Genomic DNA, 22,151 nt, shown 5'->3' with positions numbered 1-22,151 from the left:
CACATAAAAATTGAAATGCGATGTCTTGTGGAACCGCCGGCTTGCAGCGCTGGTGTGCAATCATATCGGCTATGAAATAAAGCTGTTAATAAAAAAAGGTCCACGTGTAAATTACAGTCTGACTCTCATTGTGCTCTGTCGTCGACTAAGAAACTGCAACAAAAGAAAGAGTGAGCCAAATAATTAAAGCTGAGACACCTAATGAGGAGGTAATTTGTCACCGAGCAGGATAACAGCTTTCTCTTTGCTTTTTTGGCTGTAATCACAGACGCTGCTGGACTGCAGGAGGCTGCTGTGAAGCCTGAATGAGCTTCCTCACCTCATCTGAAACAGCTCAGTCGGAGCAGGAGAGGATTCGCCGTGAGACCTTATGTTTTGCTTTGCGAGTTCCCCAAATAGTCCCCTTGCTGTTAGGTGATTAACTTTTACTGGAGAACGAAAAAGGGGTAACTTGTTGACCCATCTGTACTTGTTTACAGAGTGAGTCCACAAATGTTAAGAGCATGCAGCAGTAACCATGAACCTGCACGGTCTGCGTGAACGAGGCAGACCAGAGGGGCAGGTCGGGGGTTTTAGCATCAGGCATCAAAATTAGCTGTGACGGCATCAGGGCACGTGAGGATGACGCGTCACATTCAGACACAATGAAACAGAATATTTATTAGACAGTCATACTCTGTCATTGTGCACAAAGTCATGCTGGAAGCACGACAATCAGCTGGCAAGTGTCCCCAGAAATGACTCCTCGAGGCAACAAACTTCTGAGTCTGCTTTTAGGCAGACGGGGCAGGGCTACCACGAGTAAGGCAGCCTGCTGCCTACATGATCTCCTTTAGGATTTTAGAATAACCAGAATTTAAGTAATGGACTTTATGCTTAATTCAGCAGGTCAGAGATTGCTGTTCTAAGTTAGTAGCAACCATAAACTGCCAATTAGTGCCAAGTACTTGACTAATAAACTAAAGCAGAGACGTCTTGAGTGGCCTGTGATCTGGAGGCACCAACAGCACAAATAAAGCACAGAGGGCCCCTTCAGGGACTCAAATTATCTGCAGGGAAGTTTATCTCAGAATTAGCAGCTAAACCCTCTGTAGGTGTCTCCTAACTCCCAGTGTTGGGGAGTAACGGAATACATGTACCGCCGTTAGGTATTTAAATTACAAAATATGAGTAACTGTATTCCGTTACAGTTACCGTTTAAAAAGGTGGTATTTAGAATACAGTTACTTTGTTGAAATAAATGGATTACACGGCGGTACTTCCCTGTTTCATATTGTGGCGGGTCAGGACTGTTTGGGTTTTGTTTGACAGCTACGTTCTGTTGTTCCAGGCGGCAGCGTTACGGTTGCCATGGTTACAGGGCGACGCTCTCTCTCTCTCTGCGTGTTTCCTGGCAGTGTTGCCAACTTAGTGACTTTGTCGCTATATTTAGCGAGTTTTCAGACCCCCTAGCAACTCTTTTTTTCTAAAAAAGACGTGAAAGCGCATATCGCTTTTACTCTCAACAAGCAGCGGGTCCTGTAACGCAGTCAGTTCTTCTTTTACTCTTATGCTGTTTTGTGGATCAGGTTTAAAACTACTTATAAACACACACAAAGTAACTCCACCAGAGTGCCTATTTCGGGTCACTTTTGCCGGTCCAAGCCCGGGTAAAGGAGCAGGGTTGGAATTGTGACATTACAAAAAACAATAATTGCTAAAAGAAATTTAATTTGTAGTTCTAAATAAATTCTAAATGCATTTAGGACGTTTTTTGCTCACTTTATGTCTCGTCCACGATGTTATTTCTCTCTCCAGCAGCGTAGGTTACAATTACATTAGCATGACCAATTATGCAAATTAGGCGATGACGTCATTTAGCGACTTCTAGCGACTTTTAGGACAACCAATAGCGATTTTCCTTATTGAGGAGTTGGCAACACTGTTTCCTGGGTGAGAGAGGCCTTTTTGTTGTTGTTGTGCTAAGCTAATAGGCAGAATGCTACAGGTATAGCTCTAAAGAATGTAGCATCATAGGCAGTGTAGTCCGTGCTGCAGGGAGAATGGACTGCCATACACGTTATGTGTCTGTGAGCGAGGGAGGGAGAAAAAGGAAAAGTACGAGCTGTCATCGAGCAGAAACGGGAGCTGGAAGCATGTAAATATAATAATAACCACTGCAGCCAAGAAGAGAGCCTGACGAGCCCAGATGTAAGTAAGCTATTAAGACTCGACTGTACACCGTGTTCGTGTTTTCCTCCAAAAACAATAAGTTCTGTTGGAGCAGCCTTTCAACGCCTCTCTCTGTCTCTGCTAGCAAAGTTGACCCAGACAACAAAGTAAAGCTAGTTTTCGGCTACGAGCCGACACAGAACCCACCGTATTAGCCAGAGGTCCCTTTACTACGGTTCGGAGCCGCGGACCTTCAGTAACAGTAATAAATCACAGCAATAGTACATTCATGTAGTTGTAAACAGCATGATAATATATTAAGTAATCCAAAGTATTCAGAATACGTTACTCTCATTGAGTAACGTAACGGAATACGTTACAGAATACATTTTGGGGCATGTATTCTGTAATCTGTAATGGAATACATTTTAAAAGTAACCTTCCCAACACTGCTAACTCCTGTATCTAGATGGAAAAATTATATTTAAAAAAGGAGGAAATTAGGTTTAGAGGCCAAAACATGTTTAGTTCTGCTGTAAAGTTGGTCGTCTGTGGGGACTCAAGCAGACGTCAGCCGCAGAAGTCGCTGCTCGGACCCAACGAGGAGAAATGAGCAGTTTTGCTGAAAAACTGAAATATGATGACGGTCGTGAACTCCAGTGCAACCTATTGGTAACCTTCAATGTTTTTATTGTGTGTAATGCCAGGATATGAGCCCAATGGCAAAAAGATATATGAGTGACAGACATTTACATGTTGTGAAATGTGTTTTCTCCGCTCTGGGAAAGTGAGTTGTTCACACGGTGTGAGCTGTTCAGTCATGAGCGAGGTGGTACCTGCTGTGGCATGTTTACAGTCTGGTAAACATCGGAAATAGGAGTGAATTCATCGTGAGCGCTAAACTGTTATCAGCCTTGTAAGTGTTCCACTGTGTTTCGTGAAACAGGTGCAGATTTGTCTTCCTCGGAGACGTTCCTTTCCCCACCTCACTGTGACGCTACTCTGTGCAGCGCAATGTGCTTTCCAGTAACTCCAACAGACCAGAGGAATGTCGAGGAGGCATTAAGTTTAACCTCAAATAAAATAAGAATTTACACGGTAACAGTCATTACTCAGGATTTTACAACCCAGCTGTGCTGCTGCTAGCCCAGAGCTCGAAAACAATCACCAGCTTTTCCTCATAACCTCCAACTCTTTCTACATTCATGTGAAAAAGAAAGTACACCCTCTTTTCATCAAAGCATTGTAAACAACTCATCTGGTACTTAGCAGTTCTTACAATAAGGTAAATACAACCTCAGGTGAACAGCAACTCCTGACAAAGGGTCATCATGACAACAGGTCCTCATTTATTTACCAGGAAACTACAGAAGATCTAAATACACCCATGACTCAGCAGCCTGAAGAACCAACTTTAGCAGCAATAACTTGCAGTAACTGTTTACTGTGTGACTTTATCAGTCACTCACAGTGTTTTGGAGGAATGTTGGCCACTCTTCTTTAAAACGGTGCCTCAGTGCACTGAGCTTTGTGGGTTTTTGTTTGTGCCCCGCTCCCCGACGCTCCACGAAATGACCGTGGACTTTCTTTTTCAGATGACTGTACAGTAGCCCGGACATGCCTGGGCAAAGCGTGATAAAAAGCATTAATCACCTCTTCCCTTTGACTCTGATTATGGTTAGTAATGAGATGTGGATTCTGTTTAACTATGTCATGATTTCACTTTTCTCCCTTTCTCTTTAAAACCAGCACAGAGCGCATTCTTTGAGCATGTCTCCTGCATGAATGTGGAAATTCCAGAGTCTAACTGACGGGAAGAAGCACGGCCTATCGGAAAACCCACCCTGCCCTCGTTATAAAAGCAGAGGAGGCTCGCAGCAGCTCTTCACTCCTCTCTTCTCTCTTCAAGGAGGTACTGCAACCTGTTCGAACTCTCGCTTGTTCTCCTCTGAGGGATATTTTGGGGACTTTTGCTCGTCTCTCTCGACAGAACAATGGCCATTTCGCAGAGAAACTGTGCAGTCTTGTTGGTTGTTGTGGCTGCGGCTTGCGTGGAGCTCTATCAAGGTTAGTAATTTCTACAGAATGTGTAATGCAGTAATGCTCTAAAACTTTATTGGCATGCATTTGCTTTTACTTCTTAGAGTGCATCAGTGGTAGGACTGCATTTCTTTTGCTAACCTGTCTGAAAACGTTCCCCTGCAGCTCAAACCTCGATAGGACGCTGTGTATGTCCCAACGCCCAGGCAGTCAAAGGCAAAATATCAGATTTCCAAGTCCTTGAAAAGCGGCCCAGCTGTGATAAAACTGAGTTGATGTAAGTTTAAAAGAATATGTTTGAATATCTGCAGCTTTAGAGTCTTGTCAGCTGTGCAGATTTTTGATGGTAATACTTCTGTTTTCTCAGTGTAACCAGGATCAACTCTGACAACTCCACCCAGAAGCTGTGCATGCCCACTGTGGGAGTTAGAGCCAAGCGCCTCTTATCATGCTGGGAAAGGTGAGCTACGCAACATTAGCATCGCTTCACCCACAGCTAACTGCTCTTTGCTTCTTCTTTAATGCTTCTGAATTCGAGAATTGAAGCACAGCTAAAAACAGAATTCAGAATTGAGACAGGGGCGTGTCCAGAGAGGAGGGGATGGGGTGGCCCTGATCCCCTCAAGTCAGTATTTAAAGTACTTTAGTGACGCTCAGTTTTAAAACCAGGATCAATGTTTTGTTGTATTTTACTACATTTTGGATGCAAATATCTGCTGTAAGACATTAAACCATCTTCAGCTTTGACACTGATATTGCAATAACAAATCAGTAATTATAATCCAGCATGCATATCTCTTTAAAAAAGACTGCTGTTACTTTAAATAATTTATGTATATTTTGATGCTTAAACTTTTTCCAAGTAGGCAGGAGTATGACTTTTAAGTAAAAATGCTCTTCTTACTTTCCATGTAATATATCTGTATGCGAGCACAGGACTGCACAGAAGGCTAAAAAGTCATTTCTGGTGTTTTCTACATTTATTCCTGATCGAACAGAGACTCTCTTGTCTCGTTCTCCCTGTTCTGTGCTACATGCACAGACTGAATGCTCCAGCAGCTGCACAGCTTTCACAGAGAGCTGGGACAGAATATCACACCACTTAAAAATGTTTGATTTAGCTTCAGAATAGATTCTTTTACAGGCAAAACACAGCATGCTTCTGACTCCACAGAAAAACGAAACAGACCGAACGGCGTATAAATCGTTCCCCAGATGCAAAGAGTTTTAGAACAAATCTCAGGACACGTTAACATGTGACTCCTTGCGCAAACATCCAGATGTTTTCCATTAGTCCTTTGGCCTAATCCCAGTTTTCTTTCCTCCCTTTCTCTTCTCAGCATAAACAAAAACGAGACACGCAAAATGGAGTGCATCGACAGACCGAAAACGGCCGGGAACAGTACCACGGAGAAATGAAACACACGAAAAGGAGAGGAAGAATGATGAAGATGGATATTTCTCAGATCTCTGTGAAATGATGGCAAAGGGCGCCGAGAAGGCCAGACGATTGAGAGCCAGCGGGAAAAAGACGGAAGAGAAAGAAGTTGTGGAGTTGTTAGGAAAGAGACAAATACAGATAAATACAAATAAATACAAGAAACAGAATATAGCAGCAAGTCTGTGTAAGAAGGGCACACACCTTTATTTTTTGCTTGACACTGGTATTTATGTTGATATTTATTTATTCTGCTTCTTTTTTTGTACATTTTTATTGAATGTCTGTTTAAATAAAGTTAATTTTGATAGAAGTTTCTGCTTCCTGCTCATTTTTCGCCCAGTCTTTGGGCAAACACCAGAAAAAGCTTCATTCCTTGGCACCCTGTCTGTTTCCAGCTGGTTTTTGTTAACCCTCATAATGAAACCTGCGGCTCAGCACCGGTATCTCTGCATCGAAACACAAACAAACAGGGTTTATCTGCACAGGAGACGCAGCTGGCACTCGAGGACGCTGAAGTGACTTTGTTGCAGGGTGAGCAAATTAATTGTTATCATACACAAACCGTGCACTCCTAGGGGAGAGGGGGGGCTTAGCATGAAAACAATTAAATCATGCCCAGGAGAGCATTTTGACCACAGCTGTTTACAGCAGCAGCTGTAGGCCAGATGATGAAGCGGGGATGGATTCCTGAAGGATGTCGTGACTCTGAGTGGGCTAAAGTGAAAGTGCTTCTTTTACTTGATTCAGCAGAGCAGCAAGGAAAACAGTGTTAAAGTTGAAGAATCTGGAAACCATGGTTTCCAAAGAAAGACGGCTCAGGACTGAGCTAAATCTAACATCTGGACCAGACCACCAAACATCTGTCGCCACATCCAATTGCGCAACGATCCAACGATGGCAGCGATCCACATCCGACAGCTCGGATTGAAAGATCGTCACTTTCTCCCCTCTTCTGTAAATCATCAGGCCCAAATCTAGTGGCAACAGCACGAGGGAGGCTGGTTTGAGTTAAAGTTTTATATGATTGTTTTTAAACATTGAGGCAAATGATTTCTGAAAACATGTGAACTAACTCGGACTAAAGTCGATCTTTCTAGTTCCCTGTGCTGCAAGAAAACATCTGGAGTCATATCAACAGAATAAACATGATTGCAAACTAAAGTCAACATAACCTCCCCCTCCCTCATACCACACTTGGCACATTCCTCCAGGAAGTCGACCATAAAAGGAGTGCAAAAGGGTTTGGACTGGTTTGGCAGTTTCTGGGTCCAAATCAGAGAAAGGTGGAGTACATCTTTAGTGGAGGTTAGAAAAACAGACTAATTAATCAAAGTTTCTTTATAATCTCATGTACATCAGCCACCAAACCAAACACATTTACAGGCTGTGTTTTGAAGATGTTCTCGATTGTTTGCAGCAGTTCGGAGTCGGTGCATCTACCGCCAACCTTCGTAAATAATCATGAGCATCAGAGTGTCGTCCTCCTCTTGGATCTGGAATCACGACGCTCTGCAGCCCAAGGTATAGTTCAAGCTTAATAACTGTGAAACTCACCTGATTTGGACTGCTTCAAAGAATTTTACACTCTTTGTATACGAGAAGCGGTAAATAAAATATTACTCCCCTACATGCAAAGCTGTTTCTGCAGGCCTCCGAATCTGCTGTCAGAGATCAGACACACAAATATTTTAGTGACTTCACCACTACACTCCACTAACTCTCAACAGTCCATACTAATACAGCCATAGATCAAGATATTTATCCTTAAACAGAAAAATCTGAAGGACTCTGATGTTTCTGTTTTAGGATAAACATCTTTTTCAGGTAGATACTGGAAATCTAAAACGACCTCTTGTGAAAATAAATAAAAATCCTAGAAAAACATCTAAAATCACTCTGGTCTTCATCTCTTTACAGCATTTTTTAGTATTCATTTATTTTTTTGGTGACAAATGATGACAGAAATTTTACATGACTCATATTAAAAGCAATTTTTTTTGGAAATTTCTTTCGGGCATTTCTGTGGTAGTCAGGAGAGCTATGGGATGAACTGGCATGACCCTGCTCACTCCCTCTCCAGCTACGCTCCCTAATAAGTAGAAGCTAGCTGTTATGCATAAACCCAACTCAACTTTGTGCACAACGTCAGCTTGTTATGTGCAGACAGCAATAACTGTATACAAAAAACCGTACATGGCTAACAAGACAGCCCTACCCACTTACTGGAAAATCTGACTCATGAAAACTGAAGCACAAACGTCTGCTACGGTCTGTAAGTACAATTAACTGCACAGTAAGCTGTTTGTCAGATAATCAGATTAAAAAGGCTCCAGAGGTCCAGTTCAGTGACTCCAATTAGCTGAGGTGAAGCCTAGTTGAAGCCAGGCAGAGCATCTGCTGCAGGACGCCTCGTCTGAAGACAGTCGTCTACGACTCTGCCTGTCCGTCTGTCAGAACAGTCAGACGCCTCTCTGGTGGCGTCTGACTGGAAAGAATAGAAACACTCACAGTGACAATTTTTTTTTCACCCAATCTGAACTATTTCTCTTCCTCAAATTTACCTGGCATCAATCCTCCTGACCGTATTAAAGGTCAGCACCAACTGTTTTCTCAATTACCTCAATTTCTCACCCCCACTCACAAAATCTCACCCCAAATCTACTTCACCCAAAAAGAAAACCCTGCTTCTAAAATTATGTGTCTGAAAATCAGCTAAAGGCAGTGTTTTCAGTAAGGTTAATGATCTAAATGGAACAGTTCCTTTCTGTAAACAGCAGACCTGCTTTTCTCTGCCTCTTTCAATACATTAACCCTTTAAGACCTACCATAGAACCAAGTCTGCCAGAGCTTATATTATATTTTTACATGCTGTGGAGCCATTTTTGGGAGCATTTCAAGTTGATATACATCAATACAACCATTATAGCCCAGATTTTAATAATATGTCTGCATTAAGTGCATAGTAATTACATAAATTGCAAAAAAGTGCAATAAACTACAAAAAAATTGAAAATCGTTTTTGTTTTTTAACATATATTTCTAATTAGAGAAATTTAAGAGGCTTATCCCTCAAAACTGTAAATACAAAAAAGTTGCACAAAATAGTTTCCCACCACAGGAAATTTATTTTGAGTGTCTTCATAGTTTTATTTTTGAAATACACCAATTTTTATATACTGCAGGAAAAACGAAAATAAATATTATAATGCAAATTTGCAAAAAAGCAGCATATGCATCAAAATAAACTATTTCCAGCAGTGCAATATGAGTCCTAAGCATCCCAGAAACCACACAGAAAGTCATAAAGTCAAAGATAACTTTTAAAAACACCAGTATAGGCTCATGAGGCCCTAATGGTAAAAAACGACATTTCCGCGAAAATGACGTCACTTCCGGTTTCGGGCAGGTCATGGCGGACATGCGATAGTTTGTGCTGATGAACGTAGGAAGTGTTATGAACAGCTGATCGGATCGGCAAAGCGTGTTTCTGGAATATTATGTTTTTGTTGCTGCAAGTGCTTTTTATGCAGTTTTTGCAAAGTTATATGTGGAAGGAAACTGTGACCGAGGACAAGCTGATGGCATAAGATGTAAGTACAACTCCTCCGGTTTCATATGCAAAAAAAATAGTTATGCAAAACGGAGCGTGCCCGCTCTGACCGGTTTTAAAGGGTTAAAGCTACTTTCATCTTGTCACATTGTTGCAGCAGAGCAAACAGATGTTTCCCAGTCAGAAGGTTGGTGGTTCCATTTCCTCCAGTCTGAATCATTAGTTGATACACGAATGTGAGTGTGAATTTTAGGCTCTAGTTCATGGACGAAAGTGCTTCTATGAATGAGATTATAGTAAAGGCTACAGAAGTACCAGTCCATTTACCACCTTAATCACTGATTCTTATTCTTAAAGCTCCTATGATATCAGAGGGGATTAAGGTTTTTACTTAATAAAAAACATCTCTCTCACACACACAAGAAGTGTGGTGGTGAAGATATGTTTGCAGAATTCACTCAGCTTACGATTGTTGTGAAATACCGTCAAAGGCTGAATGAGGCCTGACTCACTTTGCGAATTACCCTCAAGTGGACATTAGAGGAACTGCAGTTTCTGTTACTTCCACACTGGCTTCAGTTTTCATTCTTTCATGATCTGCGATGGCAGATTGTGTGGAATGAATGAGGTGTGGACCCAAAAGCAGACGACAGGACGTGGAACTGGATTTAACAAAAGGTGAGTCTTTATTGTTGCAGATACACAAATGTAAACCAAATGAGGAAAACAACTAGAGGAGAGACTAACATAAAATCTAAACCAGGAAAACCTAAAACACACCAAACCTGGAAACACTTGAATAACTGAACCATGGAAACACTGAGGAGATTAGCAGACGATGAACAGAGAGAGACATGACCTAACCCTTTAAGACCTACCATAGAACCAAGTCCACCAGAGCTTATATTATATTTTTACATGCTGTGGAGCCATTTTTGGGAGCATTTCAAGTTGCTATACATCAATACAACCATTACAGCCCAGATTTTAATAATATGTCTGCATTAAGTGCATAGTAATTACATAAATTGCAAAAAAGTGCAATAAACTACCAAAAAATTGAAAATCGTTTTTGTTTTTTTAACATATATTTCTAGTTAGAGAAATTTAAGAGGCTTATCCCTCAAAACTGTAAATACAAAAAAGTTGCACAAAATAGTTTCCCACCACAGGAAATTTATTTTGAGTGTCTTCATAGTTTTATTTTTGAAATACACCAATTTTTATATACTGCAGGAAAAACGAAAATAAATATTATAATGCAAATTTGCAAAAAAGCAGCATATGCATCAAAATAAACTATTTCCAGCAGTGCAATATGAGTCTTTTAAAAACACCAGTATAGGCTCATGAGGCTCTGATAGTAAAAAACTACATTTCCGCAAAATGACGTCACTTCCGGTTTCAGGCAGGTCATGCGATAGTTCACGCTGATGGACGTAGGAAGTGTTACAAACAGCTGATCGGATCGGCAAAGCGTGTTTCTGGAATATTATGTTTTTGTTCCTGCAAGTGCTTTTTATGCAGTTTTTGCAAAGCTATATGTGGAAGGAAACTGTGACCGAGGACAAGCTGATGGCATAAGATGTAAGTACAACTCCTCCGGTTTCATATGCAAAAAAAATTATTGCGCTAGCTCACGTGGTTGCAGAGCTACAAGGATTTAAAAATAGTTATGCAAAACAGAGCGTGCTGCTCTGACCGGCTTTAAAGGGTTAAATATACAAAAGGGTAATGAGGGAAGTGGAAACACACGGATAACACAGCTGACACAAATGAACAGGATGCCACCAACACGGAACACGAGACTGTCAAAATAAAACAGGAAACACTGAGATGTAGACTGACACATGAGCTTGACACAGGAGCCGAGGGCACACGAGCACAACACAGCAACGACGCGACACGAAAGACATGACCTTCAGGGAAACGTGGCGTGACACATAGGAAGGAAAACATAGGGACGAAAGAGGGAAACAAGATACACCTCCCATAGGGGGCGCTGTCACTTTAAAACAGTCTTTATCAAAGAAATCTGTGGTCAACGCGACTCTAGGGTCAAACAATTCATTATACTTTTCATTTTAAATGGATTTTCTCATGCATCATTTTCCACACACACACACACACACACACACACACACACCATCTCAGATAGAAATCATTCCTCAGGCTGATAAAAGATGAAACATTGACTGATGAGTTAATGTAAAAAAAATGACTACAACATTTAGTGCTTATCCCAAATAAAGGCAGCACATTTATCCCCCGCCAGGCTGTCGATGAATGCTAACGCGGAGATGCTGAGTGGGTTATCGATTGACCGGGGCCCGCTCTGCTTCTCGGCTTCCATTCGACTGATCAGCTGAGCCAACACGTCTTGATTTTTGACCATTAAGTTTTGCAGGCGAGATAAAGTTCGCTGGAGTATATCAGAGCCGCTTCACTCCAGGGAAATCAGAGGCGGCCCGGTCAGAGCACGGGAGTGTGGGAAAGAATAGATCCTGGATAAGCCCACTCATTCTCTGGGTCCTGAGGCTGTGCTCGGCCCATTTGGACACTCTCACATCGTCTCACACTGACACAAACACAACGAACGCATGCTGAAACACAAGCTACGTGGCGCGAAGTCTCTCGGGTTAAGCAGCAACGTCTCCTCGGCACTGTGTCTCTGCATGAATGTTCAGACACCCAGAAATACCACTTCACTGCTCTGCTGCACGACAACAATCAGGAAGTCCATGAGCACCACACTCCTGCTTCCAGTCTGAAATACCATCAGATTTATTTACAAAGCTCCTATCACAGTGATCTCACAAAGCACTTCGTGCATCCTGCTAAACATCTGCATGCAAGCCAGTTTCTCTATATAGATGCAATGAGATGTGGCCACAGAAAACTGAGGCCCGCTCACATCAGCACATATCACCATCTCACTCAGACATGGTCCTTCCGCCCTCAGGCAGCATCAACTTCACGGTCCCATGGCCCTTTGTGAGTCACAACCTCTGTGGTCCTGAACGCGATTTTTCATCTGTCGCATCTCAAACATGCTGATTTGTGTACCCAAGATTAATATTCCCCACTTTTAAAGGGTGAAAGAGGTTCAATGTTGGAGCGAATCAATTTGCTGCTTAAACCAGATGACCAAGCTAACCCACACATGTCACAGAATTTCACACATTATTAGTAAAGTATCATATTATTATCATTTGGTTCGGTCTAGGCTCTACAAATGAATTGATCAGATTTCTTGGTTGCTGAGTGACGGTAACGCGCAAAAATTTGGCTACTTTGTTCTGTGTTTAAAGTTTGATTCATACATTAACCCTTTAAAGCTGGTCGGAGCAGCACGCTCTGTTTTGCGTAACTATTTTTAAATCCCTGTAGCTCTGCAACCACGTAAGCTAGTGCAATAATTCTTTTTGCATATGAAACCGGAGGAGTTGTACTTACATCTTATACCATCAGCTTGTCCTCGGTCACAGTTTCCTTCCACATGTAACTTTGCAAAAACTGCATAAAAAGCACTTGCAGCAACAAAAACATAATATTCCAGAAACACGCTTTGCCGATCCGATCAGCTGTTTGTAACACTTCCTACATCCATCAGCGTGAACTATCGCATGACCTGCCTGAAACCGGAAGTGACGTCATTTTCGCGGAAATGTAGTTTTTTACCATCAGGGCCTCATGAGCCTATACTGCTGTTTTTAAAAGTTATCTTTGACTTTATGACTTTCTGTGTGGTTTCTGGGATGCTTAGGACTCATATTGCACTGCTGGAAATAGTTTATTTTGATGCATATGCTGCTTTTTTGCAAATTTGCATTATAATATTTATTTTCGTTTTTCCTGCAGTGTATAAAAATTGGTGTATTTCAAAAATAAAACTATGAAGACACTCAAAATAAATTTCCTGTGGTGGGAAACTATTTTGTGCAACTTTTTTGTATTTACAGTTTTGAGGGATAAGCCTCTTAAATTTCTCTAACTAGAAATATATGTTAAAAAAGCAAAAACGATTTTCAATTTTTTTGTAGTTTATTGCACTTTTTTGCAATTTATGTAATTACTATGCACTTAATGCAGACATATTATTAAAATCTAGGCTGTAATGGTTGTATTGATGTATAGCAACTTGAAATGCTCCCAAAAATGGCTCCACAACATGTAAAAATATAATATAAGCTCTGGCAGACTTGGTTCTATGGTAGGTCTTAAAGGGTTAAAGACTTAACAGTGAGTAACAGCCCAGCTCATAGGTAGAGCCAAGCGTCTACTGGAAAACTACAAGCAAGCGATAACAACTGATATGACCATTCATTGGGCTGATCCAAATCAGGCGCCCACACAAGAGGTCGGTATCTGATTGGCAGAGATTGGTGCAGAGGTTACTGGGTCACATGATAAGAACAGCCATAAATCTATTTTAAATGGAAAGATAAATAGATATTTATGGGTCTCCTTTCATCCACTACAGATGGATAGAAATACAGATATGTGTGAATATCTGTCTATAGTATATATTAGATCTGCAGCACATACGTGATCCAAAATGTGTATGAATTAACCCCCGTGTGAGGGTTTTTCCTCCAGACTGCCTGACTCAGCTTCAGTAATGCCACAGGAAGGTTACTGAGATAATGAGATCAGATGTACTTTATTTATAACCAAATCAGGAAATTCCAGTTACAGCAAGAACACTGATCACAGCTGGTGAAAAAACAGCTTAAACTCCATAAAGTAAAGCAAGAGAATATAGAAAGTAAAGTAAAAAACAAACAAACAATAAATGCAGTAAAAGTAAAAGCAAGTACAAAGTTCAATATTTAAAAAAATATATAAATAATATTTCAATATGATGCAATGATGTCATCCTATTTAGTACCTATTTGAAATCTTAAGAATAAAAAACATGTGACTAACCCCGATTTAACCCTCAAATCTCTGCAAAAACCTCAACAAACTCTGAAATTTAGCAGCTGGCATCTTCTGACCTGATCGATCCTGCACCAAAGGCGTGTGTTCCACCTGATCCTGCAGGTTAATAGAGTGCAATTTTGAATTAGCGCTACATAAGTGTCCCATGTCATGCTAAGTCTCCTACACAGTGTTTCTAAAGGAAATTCTGTATTTTACTTTACTTAATATACTTAAACTTTATTTAACTTAAACTTAAATAAAATGAGCTGGCATTGAAACTCCTGCAGTTACCCTCTGGTTCCATTTGGAGGCGCTAATGTGTTGAGTTACTCAGCTGGTGCAGAGTCTGAGCTGAAACCTCCGAATGCTCGAGTCCATTCACTGATACACAATGCAAATGTGCACAAGCTGGTGTTAAAAGAGACTAAATGAACTGAGGTTAGTACAGATGTTTTATTCATGCACAAATAAGACAAAAGAGCAACGATGTATACGGAGAGGTGTTAAAATGCTTAAAAGATCGTTTGTGTAGCTACACACAGTATTTAGAGTAATCCTGTCACCCCCCCACCCCCAACTCTGCACAATAGGAGGTAGTCATTTAATCTATCAGGCTCCTTTCCTGTGGAGTCAGTTCATAGCTTGGATTCAGGAGACAGACACCCTCTCTGCTTTTAAAATTAGACTTTAAATTAATGTGTTTGAAGCTTGCAGCCGAGGCCAAAAGGTGGCACAAAGTTTGCTTTCTGTGCACTGTGCTGCTTCAGTTTGCTTTACCTTTAAGTATTTCTGATATAGTGAAGAACAAGCAAGGATTTCATGAGTTTCAAAAACCTTTATTGGCAAACAAATAAATAAAAATGTAATAACAGTAGTGCCACTGCCAAAACTTTAGGCCAGAACTGTAATATGATCATAAGTTACAAAGGACTCAATGTTTTATTCAGAATGACCTGAAACTGAGCCAATAAAGTCACAGAGAGAGAGAGCGTTTAGTAAAGTCCAAGAGCAAGGAAGTCGAGGCTGTTTTTCCACAGACCTCTGCTGAGGTTTATCATGTGACACATTGCTCTGGAGTTTTCTGCCATATTGGATGTAATTGCCTGTGTTTCTTGGAGGCTGACTGAAACAAAGGTGCTGAACAAAAATCTTATAGAGATTGTCCTGGATGCTAGCAGATCGCCTGTTTTTCTTGTTTGCGTGCAAGGTTCGCCTTCAAAATAAATGTTGGGATTCCGCCAACCATGCTGCAGCATGCACAGCTTTTAATTTGAAGGGTAACGTTTTCCATTTCCACTTTGCTTTGTACTTTTCAGTTTCATTGCAGCTCTGACAGCAGCTGGACAGCATTTGAAGACAGGTCTGTCACTTCCATTCAGACTATGGCTGCAGCAGTGTGCTAGCAACCACACCAACCGGTTGGCTACACATTTTTCCTGGTGGTTGCCAGTTGGTTGCAGACCAGTCTCAAGGCCTGTGTGACTGGGGTGGTTTTCACTTGAGCTTACTGCCACCAAAATGTTTTTATGCTTCTCTTTTTAAACTTTGTATAATAGGAGTGTGAAGAATGTCCCTGCATTAATCTCCCCTGAAAATGCTAATTTTTTCATATTTCTTCATTTTTGTAGAAATAAATGTCCACATCTACACATCTGCTTCTTTCACTGGTTTGATGGCTGATTAAAGTTTGAAAGTGTTAGATTTAGGATCTGTGCATTCAGCATGTGAGTGATTCAATAAACGCCTCTAGGAGCCCGTTCTCACTCCCAAGGCGTAACATGGTGACGTTTTGTCACGTCCCGGGGCGTTCCGGAGGAACGCAAAAGGAGACCTTCGGCGTTCTTATGGTACGCGGCGGGTTATGGGCGAAATCCAGTGCAATGACACTGCCGCGGTAATAGACGTTCCAGCCCTGTATTCCAGTCCTAAACCTAACCTTATCCCTAGCCCTAACCATAACCTTTTTCCTGAGGTTAACCAGGACTTTAATGATGTTAAATAGCGTGTTTCTAAGTGATTTGAAGAAAAAGAGCGAACATGTGTAGATTGAGTCCATATGGTTCTCATATTTCCTCATTTTTCCGAGGTCGTCATTCAGGAACGTGGTGGGTAGCCGAAAACGTAATATGTTGACGATTTGTCACCTAGCGTAAAATGTTACGCTTTGGGAGTGAGAACGTGTTGCCTCTAGACGATTAGTAGAGAAGACTGGCAACTTGTTACAAAGATATCAAATTGTTAACAAAGTTCTGCTTGTGAGTCTTTGTGCTTTTAAACAACACATAGTTTGTAAAATTGAATCCAGACAGGGCCGATGTCATTCAAAATACATGTGAATTTTTTTATTTACTTTTTTTTTATGCTTATGTCCTGGTTTGAGATGAATTCACTGAACTTGGACCTTTTTTTCAGCTCCACTTTTGTCTTTGTGGGTTTTACATATTGCATGACATCTTTTTCCCTTCGTGTGACTCTTAAACACTCATTGTCATTTGATGAAGATGTTTTTTTTTCTTCTTTGTAGCATTTCTGTCTTTTTTAAAATGCTGCATGCTCTTTGGGACTTTAAGCCCTAAAATAACGAAGAATAAAATCAGTTTTAACACAGAAACCCTTCTGAACTTGGATAAAAAACAGCCATTCACACACACACACACACACACACACACTTAGTCTTTCTGTCCTCTGCATACATGCCATACTCTGTATCAAGCCTGCTCTCTAGAATGAATCGCCTCCTGATGTCGTCCCTTTTGGGAACCTGAAATGGTCTTTTTGTGGAGTTCTTCCTCACCAGAAGTCGAGGGTCTAACGACGGAGGATGTCACATCTTGTAAAGACTTGCTGCGACAGAGATCTGGGAACTGACTAGATCTGAGTTTCTCTTCTGTAGCTCTGCCCTCGAGGCAAACACGAATCTGATCACAGAACGATGTTTATTAAAAACTGACGTTTATATGTCAGCATCACATACTGACAGTAAAGCTTTCTTTAAAAATGACGAGACCATAAAGTAAACCGCTGTTACTCACCGAGCGTAAGGGCTAAAACACTGAAGAGGTCGACATGTGAGCCTATTTCATGTTGTGAGAAAAACACCATCTGTAGCCGAACTGGTTTTTGCTTTTGTGTTTGTGACTTTCTGTCAAAGCTGATCATTTGGTGATATGAGTGATGATTGGACTCTGGCATGAGCATCCTTTCAATTTTTCATTTAAGGTCTAGTTTTTTTTAAAAGTTACATTACAATCTGTTCAGACTTTCGCAACAAAAAGCTTGTAACACCCGCCATCAGCTGGATTACTGATCCCTGTTGAAACACACCTCCTGCCTGTTTCCCTGTACAGTAATTGCCATGTGATCTCGGGCCCGCTCTCTGCCTCAGTTCAGCATCTTCACAGTAAAACCCCAATCGCACTACAAGCCACAAACCGGCAGATGAAAGGAGGGTTACTGAGTGCTAAAAAAATCATCTTAGCTCGGGGCGAAGCGGGTGCTTGAGCGTCTCTGAGTCAAATTGCTCCCAAAGACACTGCTCTATTAGCATGTTGCAGGCCTGAGCAAACTGCTGATCAGCTCGCCTTTAATCCCGCCGTCGAACCTCCGAGCCTCCCCGTTTCTTCGACTCCACACCGAGTCTCAGGACAAGCGGTGCTCTTAAGAAGGTGTCGACTTTCTTCCTTTATCGATCAGCGGACATGATGTACAAAGGCGCCGTCATCCCGTTGCTCCGTGTTTCAGCCGTTGAGGCACTTATTACACGGCTCTCCCTGACTGTCAGGCCACTGGAAGCTCTGTGAAGTGATCTCTTGCCAACAAAGCAAACACTTCACCAAGTGTACCATCTCCACGCTATTAAAAGCATTCGATCTGGGGGGGGGAAGCATTTCATGTTCTCACAGTTGCTGCTCATAATTTGTCAGGCGCTTTGTAAAGGCTGCGACAAGCATGTTTAAATTTTAAACATTCTGCAGCAAGCGCCAGTCCTGAAAGGAGACTCTGCATTTTATTTCCATGATATTATGTGTCGCTCTCTGTTGCTTTGAAGTTTATATATAGGCTGGCTTCGCGAGCGAAATCAGACCACTGTCTCGCACAGAACGAAATGCTAAAAGAGATAAAATCAAAGGTATGCGAGAGCTGTCACTCGCCTCACTGTAGTCCGACACATCCACGCCGTGCATCAGATGGAGAGAAACTTTTAAAACACACATATTGTTCCTCCTGATATTTTATTCATGTGAATGGAAGCCACCCAGATGCTTGTTGATGGAACTGTCAGACAAAAGGAAAATGTGCAAATTGGCCAAACATGTTTGTGTAGTGCAATATTTATGGAGAGCTGTTGGAGCAAAGGCTTTCATGTGCGCTTTCATTGCTTCAGCAGGGCCAGGTGCCGAGCGTGGACACAAACATCTTATTTTATTTTATTTTTTTGAAAGAGTCGAGCTGAGCGGGAGGACAGAAACATGTCGAAAGCAGCAGCGGGGAGAAAAAAAAGAGTTCTCACAGGATGAGAGCATGTCAGGACGTGACTGTCACTTTCATTTCAGATCCAGTTTTTTTAGAGTTTGTGCAAGTCAGTGAGCATGTTTGAGCTTCTCCACACAATCAAAACCTTCTGTCTTAGAATATGTTGATTTACAGCTTTGGTGGTAATAAATGTTTACCTGCTAGTTGGCAAAACTCGACCTTTAATTCAGAAAGACTGTCAGAGGGGGGCAGAAAAGGATGAAAATGTCACGGCGAGTGAGATGAGCCGTGTGGAAAATAAAGGAGGATCCAATTGCAGATACTTGTAAGGGTGAGAAGGTGGTTTATAAAGCACAAAACTAAAAAATGGACAAATAGCAAACGGAGGAAGGACTAAACTATACTGGGAACAAACTAACTACAGAACATGAACTTGAACAAGAATGAGAACACACGGGTGAGACATGGTGGATACACAGACGGACCAGCAACTATAAAGACAGAAGACGCAACTTAAATACACACAGGGAAACACAGGGAGATTACACACAGGTGGGGAACACAGCTGGGAGTAATCAACAAGACGAGACAGAGGTGAAACTGAAAACACTCACATGAGACGCAGACCTTCACAATAAAACAGGAAACAAGAACACTACACAAAGACGCAGACTCGACACTAGGGATGGGTACCGGTATCCGGTGCCATGATGGCACCGGTTCTGACATAAACAGTAGTAACGAGACCGAAAAGCAGCGCACATTTCGGTGCTTTTTTTTCCTGAGCTGTGATACACTTTAGATTCTAGCCAATCATTTTACGTTTCCGAGGATAGTAGGCGGGTCCAGGTACGTACGTTCTTTTAGAGCAGAGCTACAGATTAAAAACGCCCAAGGCGAAGCGGACAAAAGTCTGGCTGTACTTCACAGCAAAAGATGCAAACTCAGCAGCTGCAACAAGTGCTTTAAGCTGATACTGTGATACTGTCAAAGGAGGTAACACCTCAAATCTGATGAAACACCTGGCGACGCATAGCGTTTTTTTAAAAGCCGAGAAATGCGCCGTATTTGATAGCTTGCTGCGAGACCTCACACCGAGCACATCTACTGCGGGTGTAGGCGTAGCCCTGCCAGTGTAGCAGAAATGATGATGATGATGATGCAGCAGCAGCCGTTCTTCTCTGCGTGAGTAGCTTAATGTTGTTCGTGTGTAATTTACGTTGAGTAGGCTAACCACGTTATTACATTAATGCATGTAAGGTGAACTAGCAAACACCATCATAGCTACATGCAGCTGTCTTCTTGTTTGATGGCAGATACTCCCTTCACCCTGGACAAAAAGGCTAAAATGACCAAAGAAAAAGTGGAAAACAGTTAAACATGAGAGGTTTTTGGACAAAGTTTGTGTTTTTTCCATTGTTTAAGCTGCTTCCAGCCAAGAGTGATACCATATATGCCCCATAGCTGCAGAAAAGGCTAACATTGTTATCTTTTTACAAAAAAACAGCTGAACATGAGAGGTTTTTGGACCAATTTTGTGTTCTCCATTCTTTAAGCACCGGTTTGAGCACCGTTTAAGCACTGGCACCGTTTCAAAAGTACCGGTTTGGCACCGGTATCGAATAAAACCTAAACGATACCCATCCCTACTCGACACTGAGAGACAGACAGAAAATGACACATGGAACTAAACCCACACAAAACATGAGAACACAAATCCTAAACACAAATAAACAGAAACATAGAACTCTAATAATAATCATCATAGCACCCAAAACCACAACAATCATTCAGAAATAAACTAACAATCAAAACTCAAAATACTGGGTTGAAACTGACCCAGAACCGTGACAGAAAATACATCTTTTATTTTATTATACGAGTTACACTGGGTTCAAATAAATCTGTTTTTTCACAGAAAAATAGCATTTCCATTCAGATATGTGTTTGGAAGCAAGATATAGTGCTTTACGGCACTTGGTCCATGCACCGGTCCCTCAAATTGATTAAGTTGTCCTGTACCCAACCCCAAAGTGTAATGTTTCCACCGCCATGCTTGACTGTGGGGATGGTGATCCATTACTGTCACAGTCGTCGGAAGGAGACTGTGTGGAGTGTGAATAACGGACCCAAACCTATAATTTAACAAAAGGCTTGTTTAATAAGGCTGATGAAAAGGTACAAAACAATGCACAAGACGAACCAAGATGAGAATAAACAATAACCTAGACTGGGAAAACGAAACATTAACATAAAAAACCCTAAACGTGAAACTTGGCGTGAAACAACAGACAACCTGCAGGACAGCAGGCCACATAAATACACGTGAGGGTGACGAGGGAAGTGGAAACACATGGGGAAACAACTGATACGAATGAACGTGATGCCACAAGGGGAAACAAAACTAAACACACTGAACATGGAACGCAAGACTGTCAAAATAAAACAGGAAGCAGAGAGATGTAGACCGCATGACAGATGGGGAAGACATGGAACGAAACACAAGAGGAAACATGTAAACAAGGAAGAGTGAGGGAGCGAGGGAACACGAGGGAGACTGAGATGCACAAAGGGTGAGGGACACACTGAAAACATGACACTAACCAACATCGTGGGGGAGGAACCTAAACAGGGAAACCTAGAGAACTCAAAAAGACCTAACTGAAGCTTAAACTACACAAATAGAACATAATAATACAAAAAGCCATGAAACCCAACATGTTGGGTCAAAGACCCCAAACCATGACAATTACTGCGTATTGTGTTACCATTGTTCTGTTGTTCTGCATTTGTTTCCCCAAAACAAACAATTCTGCTAAATCGAATTCAAAATCCTGCTCCTCACGTATAAGGTCTTAAATAATCAGGCCCCATCTTATCTTAATGACCTTGTAGTACCATATCACCCTATTAGAGCACTTCGCTCTCGCTCTGCAGGCCTACTTGTTGTTCCTAGAGTATTTAAAAGTAGAATGGGAGGCAGAGCCTTCAGTTTTCAGGCCCCTCTTCTGTGGAACCAGCTTCCAGTTTGGATTCAGGAGACAGACACTATCTCTACTTTTAAGATTAGGCTTCAAACTTTCCTTTTTGCTAAAGCATATAGTTAGGGCTGGACCAGGTGACCCTGAATCCTCCCTTAGTTATGCTGCAATAGACGTAGACTGCTGAGGAATTCCCATGATGCATTAGGTTTTTCTTCTTCCGTCACCTTTCTCACTCAACATGTGTTAACAGACCTCTCTACATTGAATCATATCTGTTATTAATCTCTGTCTCTCTTCCACAGCATGTCTTTTATCCTGTCTTCCTTCTCTCATCCCCAACCAATCGCAGCAGATGGCCCCGCCCCTCCCTGAGCCTGGTTCTGCTGGAGGTTTCTTCCTGTTAAAAGGGAGTTTTTCCTTCCCACTGTCGCCAAAGTGCTGCTCATAGGGGGTCATATGATTGTTGGGTTTTTCTCTGAATGTATTATTGTAGGGGCTACCTTACAATATAAAGCGCCTTGATGCGACTGTTGTTGTGATTTGGCGATGTATAAATAAAACTGACTTGAATTGAATTGCTATGATT

The 22,151-nt window shown here is 41.6% G+C and overlaps 1 protein-coding gene and 1 long non-coding RNA gene across 2 annotated transcripts in view; one reads left to right on the top strand and one right to left on the bottom strand.

Moving 5' to 3' along the window:
* Positions 1-22,151, bottom strand: part of LOC146516137 (uncharacterized) — a 204,586-nt gene that overhangs the window by 118,804 nt on the left and 63,631 nt on the right. The gene's annotated exons all lie outside the window — the stretch shown is intronic.
* cxcl18b (chemokine (C-X-C motif) ligand 18b) lies at positions 4,019-5,942 on the top strand. The gene is made up of 4 exons (XM_085162082.1): positions 4,019-4,218; positions 4,357-4,468; positions 4,559-4,651; positions 5,532-5,942. The coding sequence occupies exons 1-4, from the start codon at positions 4,146-4,148 to the stop codon at positions 5,608-5,610; spliced, it is 357 nt and encodes a 118-aa protein (XP_085018208.1). The 5' UTR covers positions 4,019-4,145; the 3' UTR covers positions 5,611-5,942.

The sequence above is a fragment of the Neolamprologus multifasciatus genome, chromosome 6 (assembly GCF_963576455.1).
Source record: "Neolamprologus multifasciatus chromosome 6, fNeoMul1.2, whole genome shotgun sequence".
Lineage (NCBI taxonomy): Eukaryota > Metazoa > Chordata > Actinopteri > Cichliformes > Cichlidae > Neolamprologus > Neolamprologus multifasciatus.
This window is presented reverse-complemented; position numbering and strand designations above follow the sequence as displayed.